Below are 20,131 nucleotides of genomic sequence, written 5' to 3'. Positions count from 1 at the left end.
TGTATTTCTCTTTCCTAAGGAAAATGAGGCTCAGGGCCAGAGAAGTTATAGTTATTTGCTTTTGTTGCTAACATGAGCATAAGCAAGCATTGAAGGGTAACATTCAAAGCAGCAGGGGATCTAGTAGCAGGTGGGCAGGTTAATCTCTATTCTCCATTGGAGAGATAGCGCCAAGAAGTCCTGGGATCTGGGATGTAAGAGGCCACAGAAATCCTTTGTTCACTAGTATTTGAATCCTACCCTGTAAATTCCTCAATGAATTATCACTTGTTCACATCATCAAGGGACAGAATCCTATTACATAGGAGGTATGGACTGACCATTCCTCTGAGATCTCTATGGGTTTAGTATATCCTAAACCCCACCATTGAGAGGTATATTAATTGTGGTAAGCATTGCTACTTCTAGGAGCCTTATGTGAATGAAAATATTTCCAAATAGTTGAAACAAAGGGTGTCTGGTGTTTCTATTATTCATAACCAATATATAATGAATAAAATGGTCTTTAGAATATCACAGGCCCTCATTTTGTCTGGTAATTTCCCCCCCTAAACTCAGTAATTTTCAGACATCATAGTGTACTACAATCTCCAATGTTCAATGTCCACATCCATCCACAGAGTTTCTAGTTTAGTCAGTCTGCATTTCTAAGAAGTTCCCATGTGTTGTTGGTCCTGCTGGTCTAAAGGCCACATTTGAGAACTGTTCCTTTAGTGAAAGTAAGACAAAAGCATAATCAGCCAATTAAGCTGTATGAACTCCTAGAGAAGGAGGCAGGAAGAACAAACCACAAAAAGACAGGTAAATTAAAAACGGTTCACAATTTTACCATTATGAAATCTATGACATGCATTTAAACTCTTCCACATAACCTCTGGAGAAAGGTTGGCAACAACTGTCATTTGGAGAGTCATATTGAAACTGTCATGACAAAGTGGTAGGTGAATTATAAAATGAACTGTGGAGTCTCTTCAAATCCAGATATTGCAAAATGGAAATATGTTTTAACCCAATTTATCTGTCCCAAATAAGTGTCCACTTCTCCTTACTCTGATTATTCTCATTACGCAGTGCTTAGACCCATGTTATTGCACTTGTCATAGTCTTGCCTGTCTTGGATGACAGTTACAGATTTGTCTTTCCTATTATATAGTCACTTCAGGACAAGGACTGTGTGATTTCTCTGTCTGTGTCCTTCCAAGTGCCTGGAGCACACAGCATGTTTTCAAAAAGATGTAATAGCATTTCAACTTAAATATTTATATATAAAGTTGCAAGGTACATGCAACCTGTCCTCATGGCACTGCTTCAAGGGTTTCAGATGTTCCTGCCTGAAAGATGCCTTGTGGTTCAGTTATGAGAAGCTGATATTCTGAACTATATATTATGGCATTGTCATCATGGAAGTTTTGCCTGATAATTGACTACTTCAGAAAATATTAGCCGTTTAATTGGGAAGCATGAATGAATAGTCCTCAAATGTCTAATTTACGTACATTAGCTCTACCATTCCTTTATATATGATCATATAATTGCTAGTTGATATTTCTTAATTTAAGTGAATTTGAGGTATCTATTATCCAGATTTTTAGGATGGGGTTTAAAGAGAAGATATGCTGTTGAAGATATATATTTTCTAAAGTTGGTATAGCACTGTGGAAACAATGTCTAACATAAACCCACTTTCATGTGCAAAAAATGTGAATGCAGTAAATGTTCATGTGCAAGCGCAATAAAATCTCATAAGTTTTTACTTAAATATAGCAGGTTGATTTAATCCTACTCCAATGATCAGTAGTACAGATGAATATCACATACCAAGTAGGTAATGTTAAAAGCAGCTGGGAGCATTACCTATCGACATTCTAGGGCTCTGGGAAAGGTGGTGTTATTGAAAATGCAGATAGCTTTTTAAGCAGAATTATTTTCCTCATGGCTAGTGATGTTTCACGTAAAACAAAATGGGGGCACTCACCCTGAGGTAGGGTGGCTATTTTCCCATCTGCCCTGGTAATTGCTTGTCAAAAGTAGGTTTGCTTTGGATGCCTGAGATCCCCAAAGTAATGGGAAAAAGATCAAGTGTTTTGAAGCAATAAGAAAACTGACGACACAGTCACATTTTCAGGGCTGTGTAAGTGCCAGTTTGCTTCATTTAGACACACGATTATTTTCATCCAGAATTTGAATCCTGAAATATTTGTCCTGTAAGCCCTTGCAACGCTTGAATAGACTGAAGTCTTTTTTTTTTACAAGTTTGTTTGCAGTTTTGCTTGTTCTACACATTACTCAAATGGTTTATCTTAGTAATCAGCCTTATGGGGTTTTGTTAACCTCATTAACCTCTTCTACTTTTCTGTGGTTCTACCTTTCAAATAATGGGTAGTCATTAAGTATAGGGCAAGTCCTTCTTGTTGATAATCTCTTGGGCATGAATTACACTTCTTGACACAGGGAAAATGTGGTCTAGCTGTTACTGTCATTATGTTCTAGCCTTGCATTGCTAGTAATCACTGATCTGACTTTTTCTAAAAATCAGAATTATTCTCAACTTCATTTGCTATTTATGTAAAGTGCAAATAATAGCTCTTTCCTGTCCTCTTATCACCTTAAAAAGATTTCATAATAAAATTATCCAGTAAAATGACCACTGTTTGAACTGGATTCTTCAAATTATTTTCTATTATTTAGCATAAAATTATTAAATATAGATTTTGTATAAATCAAACATTACACAGATAATTATTAGTTAAATACTAATCCAGGCACTTTCTTCACCTCATTTCACCTAACATCCAAATAACTGTGAGTAGGTACAACTATTAGATGCATTTGTAAATGGAGGAAATTAGACTTACAATAGGTAAAACAGCTAATAAATGGTAGACTGGTGGTGGCTTCTTGATATGGATTCTAAGAACTTGAGTAGCACTGCAATTTGGATTTACAAATAGAAAAGCTTACCTACAACCTTTGTGCTGCCTGTAGGAAACATTCTGTACAAATCAATCGAGTTAACTGCTGAGCACTTTCTGTGAGTAGCTGTGTCATTCAGATCATCTGCAAAATGTTCTTTCTAGGGTTTCACTCAAGCTTGCATTGATGCTATCCTCTTTAGAGACAAAATAAGCTGCTTGAACCTGCTAGAAAGTCACTTGTAAGCATATGGTATGGTTGATTTAAGCCTTTTGACTGTTGATTCTAATTGTACAGTAAGTAGGATGGAAAACATATTAGAAAATACCTACTCATACTGAGATAAGTTGTAGATAGTTAATTATAATTGCTAAGCATCTCTGAACATCTGAGTTTTAAAATATCATAAATAATCAATTGAATAACCTTTTGAAGATTTATACTCTGATTTCTTTTCATTCTGCTTTGCCCAAGAGCATTTGTAAAAAAGTGAAAGTCACACATTCTTTCTTTCTGGTACCTTTAGGTGTTGACTGCTGATTTCAGAAGCTAGTTCAGCACTATAAATCTGGGAACCTTCAGCACTTTGAAATTTTTAAAATGTGTCTTAAACATGTGTTTCCTGAATTTTAGCATGAGCCCAAATAGTTGTCAGTAGATCCTGTCTTCACATATGTAACACCTTTCACAACAATAAGATCAAAGTGCTTTATTAATAACTATCAATAATCTTACTTCCCACTTAGGACAACTACAGAAGTGATAAACAAGTGAAGCTGCTCAAGAAAAGCAAGATGTAAAGAGAGAACCACAAGAAGCCATGGCCAAGTCATGCTTTGATAATTTTCCCAATAGTTGGCATATCATGTGCATGAACAGTGCCTATTTTTAGAAAGACAGGTGAACAGAGGGTAGATATGAAGACATTGGCACCCTACAAAGGGTTTCCCCAGTCCTTAATCTACTGCATGTATTTAGCAATTGTTGTTCTGTGTGTTTATCCTCCTCTGGTACATATGGTATAATAATTGTTGTTCTTAGATTAAAAATACACTAAAGTCTTCAATTAGCAAATAAAAGAGTACTTTAACCAAGAGATTCATAAAAAATTAAACACAAAGCATATGAATTTGAATTTTGGGGGTTACTTGTAGGTATGTAAAACTATGTTAAGTCTGGGAGTGCTTGAATATTGTAAATAATATTGTATTTAATTTATTTGATACTAGCTATGAACTCATAGCCTTGTGCTTGCTAAGCAAGTACTTGAAGTAGGTATACCTTTAGCCCTTTAGTTTTTATTTTGTTTTTGAGATAGTGTCCAGGTAACACTGCCCAAGTTAGCCTTGAACTCAAGGTTCTCCAACTTCTACTTCTTATAAAATACAACTGTGTACTACCGTACCCCTGTAAATCTTTTTTTCTTTTTTCTTTTCTTTTTTTTTTTTTGTCAGTCGTGGGGCCTGAACTCTGGGCCTGGGTGCTGTCCCTCAGCGATTCAGCTCAAGGTTAGCACTATGCCACTTGAGCCATAGCGCCACTTCCTGCTTTTTCTGCTTATGTGGTGCTGAGGAATCGAACACAGGGCCTCATGCATGCAAGGCAAGCACTCTACCACTGAGCCACCTTCCCTGTAAATCTTTTGAGCATTCAAAATACAGTTTTCTATCCTTTTATAATTCTAAATCACTATTTACTAAGTACTGTATTTCTTTTAGGTTCAACTAATTCATAAACATCTACAATTTCTCCTCTTTTAGGAATAACCGATGTAGGACTTCTGGTAATTTTTATTTCTAGAGTCTACTGTTCAGTTTGTCTGAAGTATTCACATTCTCTTTTGGAGGGCAGGGACCCAAATCAGCTATCAGGTTGTAATTTCTTGAGAAATATTTGTTTATCTTTTCATTGCCTTAATGTCATAAGATCTTAATTCAACGGGGCTGTAAAAGTTAATGTCCAGCTCAAGTGGAGTTCAGACATGTTCATTTTCAAATCATCTAGCATATAAATGAATTTTATGAGGATTCTGCTCTAATGTCATCAGAGCAGGTTCCCTGGGCCAGCCTGTATAAAATGGTCATGTTTTGTTCCTATCCTTTCTTTATCTCAGTCAACAGTATTCAGATCTTCCTTACATTTCCCTTCTGTTACTGTTTAGTGTTTCTTGCTGTGCTGAGGAGATAATTCTTATAGCCTTCAGCCTAGGACAGTGTGTCTTACTGAATGAAGAAATGAACCATGTAAGTGTTGCAATGATCATAAATCTCAGGAATGAATTGGGTATCAGGCTTTCCAAATATTAATTCTTTTGAAAGAAACTGTAGGATCTACCATAGAATGATTCCAAAGTGTAACTAACAGGGTTATAAGGATTGTGGTAAATGGAACTTTTTAAAGATTAAAAAAATATTTGCTTAAGTACAAACACTAATTTGTAGAAAAGTTTTAACACTAAATGCCAAAGGATAAGCTTCATGCATATGGTTAAGCAGTTCTCTATGCAGATAAGCTTTATTTTTTAAAAACAAATCATCAATATTTTCCTGTGTGTGTCAATTTTAGAAGCTCTTTGTGTTCATCTGAATCAATTAGTCCCATCTCAGGGTTATTGCTGATAACTTCCAGGTCAGTATCATTTCTGTAATTGTTTAATGACTTTGTTTTTTTCTGCTGAAATACCTCTCGTTTGACATCCATTTAAGTTACACATTTGTCCCATCAAATTGGTTGAATTTGAGATCCTTGAATTAATGAACTCCAAGCTCCATTAGGAACCTGATGGTCCATGATGATGTGAACTTACTGCAATTAAAAAAATTATGTTTATTTGATGCAGTTTTTAGTTTTGATTTTAAGCTAGTATTTAATATTTGTGTGCATTTGCAGCATATAGCATGATAATTTGATATATACAGAATGTATAATAATTAAATATTGATATTGGACTACCTCTGATACTAGAATGTAAATTCTGTGACTGAAAGGGACTCCTTTTTATGCTTATATTTGCCATACAATTCTTTGTGTACCGTGGATTTACAAGAAATATTTGTTGAACTAATGAACGAATAATACTCACATTGTGCTTAAAAATGAATCAGTATCAGGGTTTTATGTTGCATTAAGGAAGGGGTAACAAGTTTGAAATAAATGTACTTATTACCTTACTTATGTAATTGTAACTCCTCTGTATATCACCTTGACAATAAAAAATGCATTAAAAAGAATGGCAGAGGAAAAATATAATTTAAAATAAATGAGAATGGCAGAGGATTCTGAAATCTCTGACTATCTCCTCCTGAGGACATAAAACCATCATTTACTCTTAAAATAGACACTTAAAATAGTAATCAGTCCACTATCAGTGTAACCCAACATGCAGAACTATTCTGTTCCTCCAAGTGAAAGTTCTGAGTAGTTATTTTCAATGTGTTTCCTGTTGTAAACTTGGTGTAAAACAAAATTTTGATTTTTATATTAGACATTTACTTTATGTTACGTTTTTGTATAAAATGAAATGATTAAACTTGTAAATTTCAAGTTACTGTAGTTTTTGGACAAATTCCAAGTTATACATTTTAACAAAATATTTTTTCATTTATTAACTCAAAGTGAACTTCTAAGAATGAACATATTGCTGTGATGATGATCAAGATGCATCGTACTCATACATTGACATATTGAAGCAAAACCCTTTTGTACAACTATTTAAATATAATAAAAATTTTAAAAGTGTAATCAGTATCTGTAGGTATAATTATTTGACTTTGTTTTGTTATATTTCATCTTAGTTTACTAGAATAAAGTAGTAAGTATGCAAAATAATGGAGTATAGTTTGAAACAACACACAATACAATATGTGTACAAATTGTATATTGATCAATTAAAAGAGATTAGAATATTCATCACCTTGAACATTTCTCATTTGTTATTAGTGAAACATAAAATTATGTCTTCTAGTTTGAAATATACCAGTGTGGTTATTTTCAGGCCTCAGTCTTTATTAAAGATCAGCTGCTTCTGAAGCAGAGACCATTTTCCTGCAGCATTCCCTTAACCTGATTCTTGGGTTACTAGCTTGATTTCCATTCATAGAATGGCAAATGCTATATGTCCCTGAGTGCAGAAAAGAATCTCTTATTAAACAAGTTATTATAAGTAATTATTGCGATTACCAGGTATCATGACTAATAAGGATAAAGAATCAGGTTTTATTGTTGTGTGGGGCACACTAAAAGAGGAATACATCTTGGGTGAGGAGACATGTTTCCAGGGATTCATGCTTAAGGTATTTGTTGAATCTTAATTTGTTTTGGGACATTTTTATGTTTTTTTTTTAGTGAAACTCAATAATGATATATACCAAGGTGAGTCAGTTAATAGTGGTCTTCCTACTGACTTTTTGATCTTGCTCCTTATTTTCTAATTTTTCTTCTGGTACTAACTGCTTGTTATATGAAGGAAGAGAGAGTTACTGATGTTTATGCTCAGTTATAAATGATGTCCATTATTGGCAAGCTGTGTGGTGGAAGGTCTTGTAAATTTATAAAAACAAGTAATTCCTTTGATATTGTTAGATAATCTCTTCATCATTCATAAATTTTGTTCCTGTGCTATTTGGAGAACTGTAATCTTAACTTTAGACTGGTTTTACATTTGGGAATTGACTTACTGTAGGTTTTAATATCATTTAGATATTCTAAGCAATGAAAATGACATTTTCATTAGGGAGAAGAGCATTTAATATTTCAAAATAATGAAAACTAAGTGATGCATTTGTTCATTCAGTTTCACCTGCTCTGTTGTATGGTCAATTAAAGATTGTCAAAATTATTTGATACTTTTGTTAACAAAACTTGGGGCCTATATCTGGACCTTTGAATACTCTGAGTGTGAGCAAGTTCTTCAACTGTTTTTACACATTAAATGATAAATGATACCATGGCAATTTTCAAACTCAAATTCAGACCTGGCATGTCCTGTCTGTAGAATATTCAGTCTTCATGCCTGAATTACAACAAAGGAGCTCAACAAATTGTAGTCTGGTTCCCAGGGGAGTTGCCAGTCGGAAGCTCAAGTTACCAACAGAAGGGTTTTATATGGAAAGAAAGATTTGTAGCTCCTGTCCATCTATTTCAGCCCTCAGCTATTTCATTCATTCAAGCTGATTCACCAGACATTTTGGAGCAGAGATATGCCATCTTGGCTATCTCATTGAAAACGATGGTAGAACGAATCAGACCTGGTGCGTGTCTTCACAAAATCTAAGAATAAGCCTTGAGAGTAATTCACAGCAAACACCGAACAACATCTCAGTGTAAACTGGGAAAGTGAAATGCAACAACTCCATAGAAAGTTGGAACTAAAAGAAGTTTATCATCTTGTTTAGAGCTTTCATGCTGTTAGTACTATATTAAATTTGGTTCTAATTCTAGAACTTTTTTTTTTGGGGGGGGTCCGGTCGTGGGAACTGAACTCTGGGCCTGGGCGCTGTCCCTCAGCTCTTCAGCTCAAGGCTAGTGCTCTACCACTTGAGCCACAGCACCACTTCCAGCTTTTTTTTTATGTGGTACTGAGGAATCGAACACAGGGCCTTGAGCATGCAAGGCAAGTGCTCTACCAGTGAGCCACCTTCCCAGTCCCTAATTCTAGCTTTTAAACTAAGATATTTTACTAGTGGTGGGCAGAAGACATCATGACTGTACTCTTCTAATCTCTAAGTGTCAGACCAACAAAAATTCATCCGTGAGCTGGTTTTAAGCAAAGTATGATAATAGACACTTGACATGGACTGATGTAGAGATCAGCCTGTCATGGTTACAAAACAGACAAGTGAGTTTGGCCAGACCTTACTGTCAGCGGTTGTACTAGCCCTGGAAGAATTTTTTTAAATGCACTTCTCCATTAGTGTTTGTGAGTGAACAGTCTGACTTTGCAAATTACTGCTGTCATTTAGTTTAATGTACTCTTGTTTTTACATATTTATAAAAACCTTCTACATTATTAATAGTGATTAAATGCTTAGACACTGCCGATCAATAATGCTCCTGTTCACCTATTTACATTATGAAAAAGTAATAAGTCATACAGGGCATGAGGAATATGTGGTTTACTTTATAGTCATGTTGCAGTAGATTGAAGAAAAGAAGAAACTTAGCTACATGGTAAATTGTGTAAAAAAAAACAGTGAGTTGATTTTTCTAGAGCATTCTCTGTGGTCAAGTTAAATGTCTACACTGATGTTATCCAATCATAGAACACAGTAAGTACTTGTTACATGTGCTGCCACACACCATCACAGCACACTCAGAACAGGAATGTCTAGTTTCCTTTGGAAATACCAGCAGAACCATTGTTTAACCATTGTATGTCCTTGTAAGTCACCAGTATACCACTGTCTTTAGTACCAACGATGTCTGATGGTGACAATGCTCAAGATCAAGTCTACTGTGTGGACCACATTTTGCCAATTGATAAATAAGTCCCTTAGCGATGCTTTCTATACCTGGCTCTCCACCATTATCTCAAGTATGTAGTGAGAATAAAAAATCCAAATTGTTTGTCTGATTATGAAACATAGGTGTCCATAAGTAGCTAGTATTTCACAATAGTCTTAGATCAGACTTTCAACAGTAGTCTGACTGGGTTCAAATTCTGTCACTGACACACATTCATGGTGACTTGAAGGACTTCACATTTAAGTTCTTGCCTTCTCACCTGAAAAGTGAAGTTAGTAACCATTTTTATCACACAGTTTTGTGAGCATTAATTTAAATATCAGATGTAAAAGCTTAGAGTAAAATTTGATATGTAACAAGTGGTGGTAACATTTTATACACAGCAACACATTCACTTCTTGTCATTTGCTTGTGCTCTACAAAGAAGTACAAAGTAAGCCATAAGCATTACTTCCAAGTTTGTAAATGATGTCATTTTAAAGCATTAAATTGAACTGGTTTTTTTTAAATTCACTTGGTTTCTAGCTTTCTGGTGCTGACCCAGATGCCATTTACCTAGGATAAATTTGGTTCATGTCACCAGACTGATTTAAGGACAAGTTGAAATGGGGCAGTGGTGGCATAATGGAACAGTTACAGGACTTGCTTGTTCCAATGCACACTTTCTGTCTGTGTGCTTTGGGGCATGCTATTTATTCTCTCTGAACCTTAGTCTCATATAAAAAATATATCTAAAACAATTACCTACTTTAAAGGGATGCTGTGAAGACACAATAGCATACTATACAATTGCTTTGCAAACTAAATGGTACAATATAGATGTAAGAGACTGTAACTGTTATTATTTATATATGTGATCAGAATTGGACTTATCTTGCCCAAGAATTGCACAAGAAAAAAATCTAGTTTTTAGAGAAAATATTGTTAGATTGCTTATCTTCAGTGACTTTCCTTAGAAAATGTTTGCACCTTTTCTAACAGAATGGACTGTAGTAACTGAGACTCCTGGATGGAGACCCATCGCTCTGAATTTAAATGTGACTTTCAGAGCCAAATGATAACTTGGAGCATTTTACAAAAGAATGGGAAAACTCAATCAAACCAGGAGGAGGTGAAGGGCATTAACCACCACAAGTAATAGGTTTGTTCATTTTGTAAGTGGCTGGCAAGCACTGCTGAAGCATGAAGCTGAACCATAGGGTTTAAGTCGGTCCTGACTTTTCTAAGTTTATTGCTTAAATGTGGTACCCTGGGTCACAATGACTTGTCTTCTGACTCTCTTAGGTCTTGACTTTCTCCCCTTATTTGAGTTCAATGTGTCATTCATCACATCTTTATGCCATGAAGATTATTGTTTGTTCTCCTCCCTCCTTCCTTGTCTGTCTGTTTCTGTCTCTGTCTCTGTCATTCTTTCTGTCTTCATCTCTATGCCTCTCCCTGTCTTTCTCCATATCTCTGCCTCTCTCCTCTCCTCCTCACTCTGGAAATCTTCCTCTCTCTCCTGTCTCCCTCTTTCTGTGTGTGTCTTTTTCAGGACTAATTTCCCCATAAATCAGGATAATGGCTATATTTCATTATTTTGGCTCCTCTGGTATACAGTATGTTTTCTTTGTGTGTGTGTGTGTGTGTGTGTGTGTGTGTGTGTGTGTGTGTGTTTCACCAGTCTAGATTTCCTATCCTTCCTTTTTTATTGTGAAAATACCATACACAGGGGTTACAATTACATGAGCAATGTAATGAGTACATTTCTTTCTTTCTTTTTTTTGGGTCTGGTCGTAGGCCTGAACTCTTGGCCTGGGGGCTGTCCCTCAGCTCTTCAGCTCAAGGCTAATGCTCTACCACTTGAGCCACAGCGCCACTTCCGGCTTTTTCCTTTTTGCTTATGTGGTGCTGAGGAATCGAACCCAGGGCCTTTTGCATGCAAGGCAAGCACTCTACCACTGAGCCACCTTCCAAGCCCCAATGAGTACATTTCTTATTGTTGCCTCCGCTTTTGTTTCCCCTTACCATCTCTATCCATCTCCCCAACCCACCCCTTGCCAAAGTTGTAAAGTTCATTTTTCAACAAAGGTCTTGTACATCTCATTGTTGCAATGGGTCCACCTGTATCCCTATTTAAACAATTGTTTTCTTCCCCTTCCCCTCCACAAATTATACCAACATCAAATACAGTGAAAACAGGGGTTATACTGTGGGGGAGGGATATACAAAGCAACAAAGAAATATCTGTATCTAAATAATTACTTACATACATCCCATCCAAAAGTTACCTAAGAGTTATTGGCGTTGGGAGAAGCATTTCAAAGTGAAGATCATTGATTCTTTTAAAAGAAGGCAAGATTTAACTAGATTCCCTGAAAGAAAAGTCTGTTCTTCTGTTATATTGACATTTGTATTTGGGGTTCTGTGAGATCATCACTACATAGAAATAAAAACATTGAGGAAATATTTACTTTTGGTAGGAGTTCCAGTATATAATTGAAGGGAAAGCAGTTGAGTAAAAATTTCATGCATATTATTATATTTATCCTTTTCTACTGTGTAAAAGTTTTATTTGTAATGTGCACTGATATCAATGTAAACTCTTGTCCTACCAAGGTCAAGAATTATGAAACCACTAGGTCACAACTGACTGGGATATAGACAGGAGCTCCTAGGCATTATATTTTTTCATACTTTTTTATTTTAAAAATACTGTAGAGCGGTTACAGTTACATGAGAAAGGTAATGAGTACATTTCCTATTGAACATTGTTACCTCCTCCTTTGTTTTCACCTACCATCCCTTCCCTCCCACCTCCATATCTACACCCCCCCCACCGCCCACCTAAATTGTAAAGTTCATTTTTCAACATAGTGTCTTGTACATCTCACTGTTATAATGGGTCAACCTGTATCCCTATTTAAGGATTTTGCTTTTTCCCTTCCCCTCCCAAAATTAGAGAAGTATTTGATGTTGGTGTCCTAGGCATTATTTTGAAACTTAAAGAAATTCCTATTTGTAATTGTCTAGGAAACTAGTGGAATAATTTTTGTAGTGAATGGAGAGTGACATTTTTGAGATGAGAAATGTTGGCTTTACTGTCTTATCTATATGTACTGCTGATTAATAAATTATACCATTGCAGTAGATTCAGCATTGAATACCAATATGCAAATTTATGTTAATGATACTTCAAACAGTGAGTTCATTTACTAAGAAAGTTCTTTGCTCAATGGGTTTGGCTTGGTCTCATGTCTTTTTTTTTTTTTTTTTGTGTGTGTGTGTGTCCGTCTTGAACTCTGGGCCTGAGCGCTGGCCCTCAGCTCTTCAGCTCAAGGCTAGCTGTCTACCATTTGAGCTACAGCGCCATTTCTGGTTTTCTGGTGGTTTATTGGACATAAGAGTTTCATGGACTTTCCTGCCCGAGCTGCTTTTGAACCACGATCCTCAGATCTCAGCCTCCTGAATAGCTAGGATTACAGGCATGAGTCACTAGCACCTGGCTTGGTCTCATACCTTGTGTGACAATAATGCATTTGAGTTTTACTCAAACAGACCCCATATCTTGCATTTCATATTAGGATGTCAAATTCCTAGAACTCTTTCATATGGAAACATTTTTTTTAATCACAGAGCAAAATCTAAAATTTCACTTTTAAAATTTCACACTTTTTCAAGGAGTTGAATCTTATTTTGTCATTAAAAGCCTCATGTGCCTAAGTGTGGTCTTGTTTGTGAACATTGGGTAAATGCCCAAAAGTGGGATTGCTGGGTCATAGGGGAGTTCTATGTGAAGTCTTTTGAGGAACCTCCATACTGCTTTCCAAAGTGGTTGAACAAGTTTACACTCCCACCAGCAATGCAGTAAGGTTCCCTTCTGTCCACCAGCACGACTATGTTTATTGCAGCATTATTTACCATAGCTAAGATATGGAACCAACCCAGATGCCCCTCAGTAGATAAATGGATCAAGAAAATGTGGTACAAAATACACAATGGAATTCTATGCCTCCATCAGAAACAATACATTGCCCCATTTGTTAGGAAATGGAAAGACTTGGAAAAAATTATATTAAGTGAAGTAAGCCAGGCCCAAAGAAACATAGGTCCCATGGTTTCCCTTAATTGCAATAGCTAGTATATGTCTGAGTCGAGCAGGAAAGATCAGATAAGTTGATGTTAGGTGAATGAACCCCAAGATAAGTATTAATTTTTTTGTTTTTTTTTCCCTTTCATGCAATTGTTTCTAACATATTTATAAGTGATTTCTTTGTTGCTTTGTATGTCCCTCCCCCACGGTATAATCCATGCTTTCACTGTATTTGATGTTGGTATAATTTGTGGAGGGGAAGGGCAAAAACAAATAGTTTAACTAGGGATACAGGTGGACCCATTGCAACAATGAGATATACAAGTCGTTATGTCGAAAAACGAACTTTACAACTTTGGTGGGGGTTAGGGGAAGATCGGGTGGGGGGAGGGGGAGAGTATGGAAAGGGATGGGAAGGAGAAACAAAGAGGAGGCATCAGTGCTTGATAAGAAATGTACTGGTTATCTTGCCCATGTAATTGTAACTCCTCTGTATGGAAGAGTTACAAAAAAAGCCTCATGTGCAACTTATAGACATATATCTTTAATAATCCAGAATCTACAGAAATTTTTTCCACAACTAATCAATAGCACCTTAGCCATTCCAGAGAAATCCTAAGAAAATATATCAGTATAGATTATGTAAACTGGGAAGGAATCTGATTTTTTAAAGTTATCTTTTCACTGATAAAGCAAAATTATCAATTAAGTACTAATAGAAATAAACATACCTGCTGTCAAATGAAATCTCTGCAGGAATGACATGAGTACTGTCTTTGCCAATGAGAAATTTGATTCGATCATAGAAGAGTCTTGAAGAATGTTGGGAGAAGAGGGGCTGGCTTTGCTGAATGAGATCAAGAGGATCTGGTGAGCCTTGACAGAGAGGGCTTACATAACAATTGCTTTGTTGACAACAGTCAGGGTCCACACAGTCTGTCAAACCGTCTAACAAAACAAAACAAACAAACCAAATATTACTATTAGGTTTAAGATTAGAAACAAAATAATATGAAATATGCAAAATGGAGAAAAATTTAAATATCAGATTAGCAAATCATATTTTGAATTAGAAAAATCTGTTACATTTACTTTTTTGGTGAATTATTGCTTATTGAAGTTTACTTGGTACCTCAGAGAAATATAGGTCTTTTCAGAATTCCTTGTCATTTACAACGTGGAGAATATAGTTTATATAGTTACAGTTTAGCTTTTAGGCATAGTATTTTGTTAGGTAACATTCTTTAGAAGTTTTCTTATTCAGGGAATCTCATCCTTATAAATAAAAACATATCTGGTGATTTTTAAAAATGTTTATTTTCTTGTAAACATGCTGTATAGATAGGTTACAGTTACATTATTACTAAAGTAATGAGTACATTTCTTGTTGGGCATTCTTCACAACTAGTGTATCTTTGAGCACCCAATTTGAATTTGCATTGTGTTTTTTAACTCCCACTATTATTGCATACTAATAACTCTCAAAATAGACACAGTGATTTTCATGGCGCCAAAATATGTAGAAAAGTGATTTTTTGTGCAGTCAAGGACCTGGGTAGCTTCTTATGTATGCATATACCTGACTTCCATAGAATTACAATTTATATAGAGCCCAGGATTTGTATACTTTATCTTGGTGATGCTGTTGCACACTCAAGTTGCAAAATTAATTTTTTTAAAAAAGAGGAAATTGTACCTAGTTGTACAACTATTTAAAGATAATTTAAAAATAAATACGTTTGAAAAGGGAATTTGCTGAACCAACTACAGTTTGCTTATAACTCGAAAGGAGATTTTTGGTGTGATTATTGCTAAACTTGAGATATATGAGTGTGACAACTTGCTTTCGTTTCCTTGTCCTTCATCATTTTCTCCAGATTCTTGAATCGACTGTTGCATCAAGTGGGGGAAAAGAAACACATAAAAGCTTTTACTCTCCATAGAGGACTGCTGTAGGGCTCAAGAATTATGTGAGGAGGAGGGACTATTGAGAATCTAATAGGTGGTGTTATGTGTTTGGGGAGGTGAAGAGAAAAAGATTCCCTCTTTTTTAGGATCTCAGTGCTTCATGGGAAAAATAGGTGTGTAATCAGATGACTCTTATACTAGTGAAATATAAGAAGTGCTTTAAGACACTTGCATGCAAAGAGAAGTGGCTGAGTGATTAACTGAGCATATGGACACTTCATTCCATACCCAAGGAGCAAAAATCTATTAAAACCTTTCCAGTCTCCTTAAAGCAGGCAACTGGCTCTAATTTAGTTGTTTAACAAGGGTAGATATGAAGATTCTAATCTTCTTAACTTGCAGCTAAGAATAGGGAGTTTCAGATAGATCAGTGGCTCTGTAAGTCTGCAGATGAAAATTCCTGGTCCTGGTTTCCTGCATCTCTTATGCTTGCTCTCCCTCCACTACTTGGCTTTTCCTGTTGAGTGAGAGGGAGGAGAGTGTTCCACAGCTGGGGACAATGAAAGCCTACAACACCAAGAGAGCAGGCAGAGTAGGCATTTGGAACAGTAGCTCTAGGGCACCCAGGAAATATTTTTCCTCACATGTGGTCCTTTCGAATTCCCTGTACCATAGATAGTACTTTGATTTAAAATGCACTTTGTTTCTTTCTTACTTTTCCTGTTTGCTTGGTATGTTTTTGCTCTGATTTCTATTTTCTCAGTATATATATTTCTTTTACTGTGATGATTGACTTTTAGTGTGGATTTATTTCTAAAAGAGATTCTCCTTTCCTTCTGTTTCTTCATTCAGCAAAACATATTAACAGACCTTTTTATGGATTTTAGATGTCACTATCACCTCTCCCTCCAATATGTTATTCTCAGCCTCTTATTAGCACATTATCTCTTTACTCTGCTAATTAAACATCTGGATGCACTGAAAAGCTGGCGAAACTACCAGGCTGATTAGAAGAGTTCTCTGATGTCTGGAATTGGCATATAATACACTAAACAATAAAAAAAACTGCATTTAAAATAGGCAGTTACTTTTAGCTTACATTAAAAAAATCAAATAGTGCACTAGTTATTGTTGAGATTATATATGCAGAATCACCTAGTGTGGTGTCTGGAAAAAATCAACAAATGCAGTTTGGATATTCATAGATATTGTTCAATAACCTATATAATTTTATGTTTTATGACAAACCCTGATTTTAGAGAAATACTAATGCCCAAGTCATTTTTAAAATTGGACTCTAAAACTAAACATAGAACCAATTCAAAATTGAGCCAAATTCTCATCTTGATATGTACTGGAGAATTTAAGATGTTTCACAAATTTAGTAATTATCTATTATTCAGAGCCGACACTCTAATACCTCTGCTTTCTGGGAAAACAACAAGACTTCTGCTGAACCTAGGCAGGTTGCATTCAGTCAGAAGAATGACATGCTACCCAAATTATAATTCATAGACACACCCAGTACGTGGATAAAGATCTTCTTACCAATTATCACATTAGTTAACACAGTATATCTAGACTGTTACAAAGATGTGCAAATGATAGTCACACTGGATGTGTATATTTTTTTGGATTAACAGTTCTTCTATTGTTCCAAATTGGAATTTGTGGCACCCTACTAACAGTCAGACTCTGGGTGTAAGGTATGAACATTTCAAATGTTAGCTGATTTTGCCTTTTTACTTTGAAGGTGTTGTCTTTAAGGGAATAAAAATAAAATTTAGCAAGATAGGAGGGTGTTACATTGCCATGAGGGACTAAACATGGTCTTCATAGGTCCTAGCATGGCCAAGTGATTTAGAAATGTTCCAATTCGCTCTATTAGTGCTGATGAAAAGTTAGGACACTGGATTTTGCTATGTGATTAAATCATCAGTATTAAACTTTTGCCTCTTAAGTGAATCCCTTTAATTGAAAATGAGAATGGAAAAAGGGATAGAAGCAATATAAGGAAATCAAAGAACCATATTTTCCTATACCTGAAAGGAGTTTACTTACATATCCTTTAGGACCAGCATCCATATTATCATCTTGATTTAAAAGAAATTGTGGGACAAAGAATGAACAAATGCAACAATAATACTCACCAGACACTATATTGAAAATGAACTATAAAAGTTGTAGGGGAGGGAAGTCAGGGAAGAAAAGGGAAAAGGTGACACTGTTCAAAAAGAAATGTACTCATTACCTGACTTATTTAACTGTAATCCTTTTGTATACCACCTTTACATTAAAAATAAATTAAATAATTAAAAAATAGCCAAGCATCACCATACCTGCAATCCTAGCTATGTGGAAGCCTGAAATTATTGCTATTCAGGCATGGTCCTGGGCAAAAAGAGATATTGGTAGGCTATAGCAAAGATTTTGGAACCATGTATATATTAGTTAATATTTGCCAGGCCTAGGTATTTCCACCTGTATCATCTCAGCTAATGTTTGTAACAACCTTGCTAGGTAGATACAATCTCTGTCTCTGTCTCTGTCTCTGTCTGTCTCTCTCTCTCTCTCTCATCAGTTATGGGGCTTGACTTCAGGGCCTGGGCACCTGTGACCAATTTTGCTCAAGGCTAGCATTCTATCACTTTGAGCCACAGAACCACTTCTGGTTTTCTGGTGGTTAATTGGACTTAAATGGACTTCCTTGCCCAGACTGGCTTTAGAGCACATTGCTCAGACCTCAGCCTCCTAAGTAGCTAGGATTACAGGCATAAGCTACCAGTGACTAGTGTAGCTAGTTATCTTAATTTTATTTTATCTTAATTGTATAAATAAAGAAAAGAATGCTACACATGATTGTACAGCTGTAAGAAATTTGAGAGTCAGGAACATGTAGTGTTCCGATTGCAAATTTCATTCACCAAGCAGTAAGTCTTATTGGTATTGACCTAGCCTGTAGGATTTCCAAGTGCTTGAGTAAATTTATGTTATTTAGAGAAAATGAAGTAAAGTAATAAAAAAAAAACTAGTTTGGTTCCAATCTTGACTTTACCACTTAAGATCTACATGATTCTGATTAGTTCCACTCTGGATTCTTGATTTCTGCATCTATAAGATGTAGGTAACAATAATATCTAGCCCATAGAGCTATAAGGATCACACACTTCAATAATCACAAAGATGACACTGAATGTATTTAGGGTGGTATGACCATAGACTGGGGAACATTATGATTAGAGAAATAAGCAAGACATAGGACAAATACTCCAAGGTCTAGGGATAAGAGTCCTGGAGGTTGCTGCCAGTGGTCTACAGTGTTGTCTCCATTTCATTGAATTTGTCTTAACACAGATTGGAGAGCAAGTAACTTCTGTATATAGCACATTCCGCTGGTTGAAATGTATTCATTTTGTTCACAACATCTGGGTAGGTTGCCACGCGGGTAAGGTCTTATAGACTTTAATTAGACAGACATTAATACTATATAATTTTTTTCATTTTTTGAATTCACTGATTCAGTGCTTGTCACATTTATGTAAGAACTAGATTGAAGTTTACCCTTTTTGTAAGTTGTAGACTAGATGTCTGCTAAACCTTAAACTCCTATTCCTATAACATTTGCAAATTTGCCTAGATTTTAATAAACATGCAATTAATGCACGTTGGTAATCAACATTTCATTGATACCACATTCTTCTATGTGCATTAAACCACTTTCATTCATGCATTTTCTCATTCATTTTCACCATTGTAAAGGTATACAGATGATTGTCAAGTATTACCAGGCTTAGTTGATAATGTGTAATACCAAGGGAGAGTGATGAACTCAGTTATAGAGTAGACTTTCACACTTCACTTTCAACTGGTAGCATGTGGCATTTTAGGTTCTCATAATTAAGTGATTACTTTTACTAAATATATTGTTTGGAAATGAGAAAGAAATGGTTAGACTAGAATAGTTAGGAACATGTATTTGATTATCAGGTCTTACACACAAAATCTCAAAACTATATGGAGGGAAGGCATATGGTCTTTAAACAGAGAAAATGCTATTAAATCATTATGCCTTGGCTTTTATTTTCTTATTTATTAAACACTGAAGTATTTTTCTGACATTCAAAACATGAAGTTAATTGATCCATGAGTTTATACATGCTCATATTTACACATGGTGCTGTTTTCTAGATCTAAAACACTATACTGCAAGAGAGGCTTGCAGATAGCTATTACTTTTAATGAATGGTGAATTTTTATGACGAATGATACTAGGAAGATCATTTTGTTTTGGGTAATTTCCTTACTGATTTTGCCAATGAATATGAATATAAACCACAGAAAGAGTTTTTGTTAAAGAAGCTGGGACAAACACGTGATAAGTGTTTAAAAGAGAAAAAAGTCACGTTGATGTTGATAAAACTCTTATTATGCATTTTAATCTTCCTGTCTTTCCAACCTTATGATCTTTCCATAGCACCAGAGACTACTATACTTTTATAACTAGAATGCATAAAATAGCATCTTTATTGATTGTTGAAGATCTTATAAAGCTCACAATGTTCTGTGTAATTCAGTCCCTGTCCCCTTTTATATACTAGCATATCCCTAACTTACTATGTTCTGGCAATAATGACTTCCTAGAAGAGCCTAGTACATTTCTACCACAGGGCACTTGTGCATGCTGTTTCCTTGGTGTTGAATATTCTGAATAGGCTCCTGAATCACTCAGATGTAATTATGTCCTTTGACATGTATGCCTCTCTCAGATTTTTATAG

The 20,131-nt window shown here is 35.5% G+C and overlaps 1 protein-coding gene across 2 annotated transcripts in view; it reads right to left on the bottom strand.

The window, feature by feature from the left end:
• Positions 1-20,131, bottom strand: part of Tenm1 (teneurin transmembrane protein 1) — a 621,649-nt gene that overhangs the window by 141,306 nt on the left and 460,212 nt on the right. For both annotated transcript variants that reach the window (XM_013018086.1, XM_013018087.1), the window contains one exon: positions 14,179-14,395. In XM_013018086.1, the coding sequence (XP_012873540.1) occupies positions 14,179-14,395 (217 nt within the window). The remainder of the gene's footprint in view (positions 1-14,178; positions 14,396-20,131) is intronic.

Source organism: Dipodomys ordii, unplaced genomic scaffold, assembly GCF_000151885.1.
Source record: "Dipodomys ordii isolate 6190 unplaced genomic scaffold, Dord_2.0 Scaffold38, whole genome shotgun sequence".
Lineage (NCBI taxonomy): Eukaryota > Metazoa > Chordata > Mammalia > Rodentia > Heteromyidae > Dipodomys > Dipodomys ordii.
Note: the sequence above shows the minus strand (reverse complement) of the source record. Positions and strands in the feature narration are given on the sequence as shown.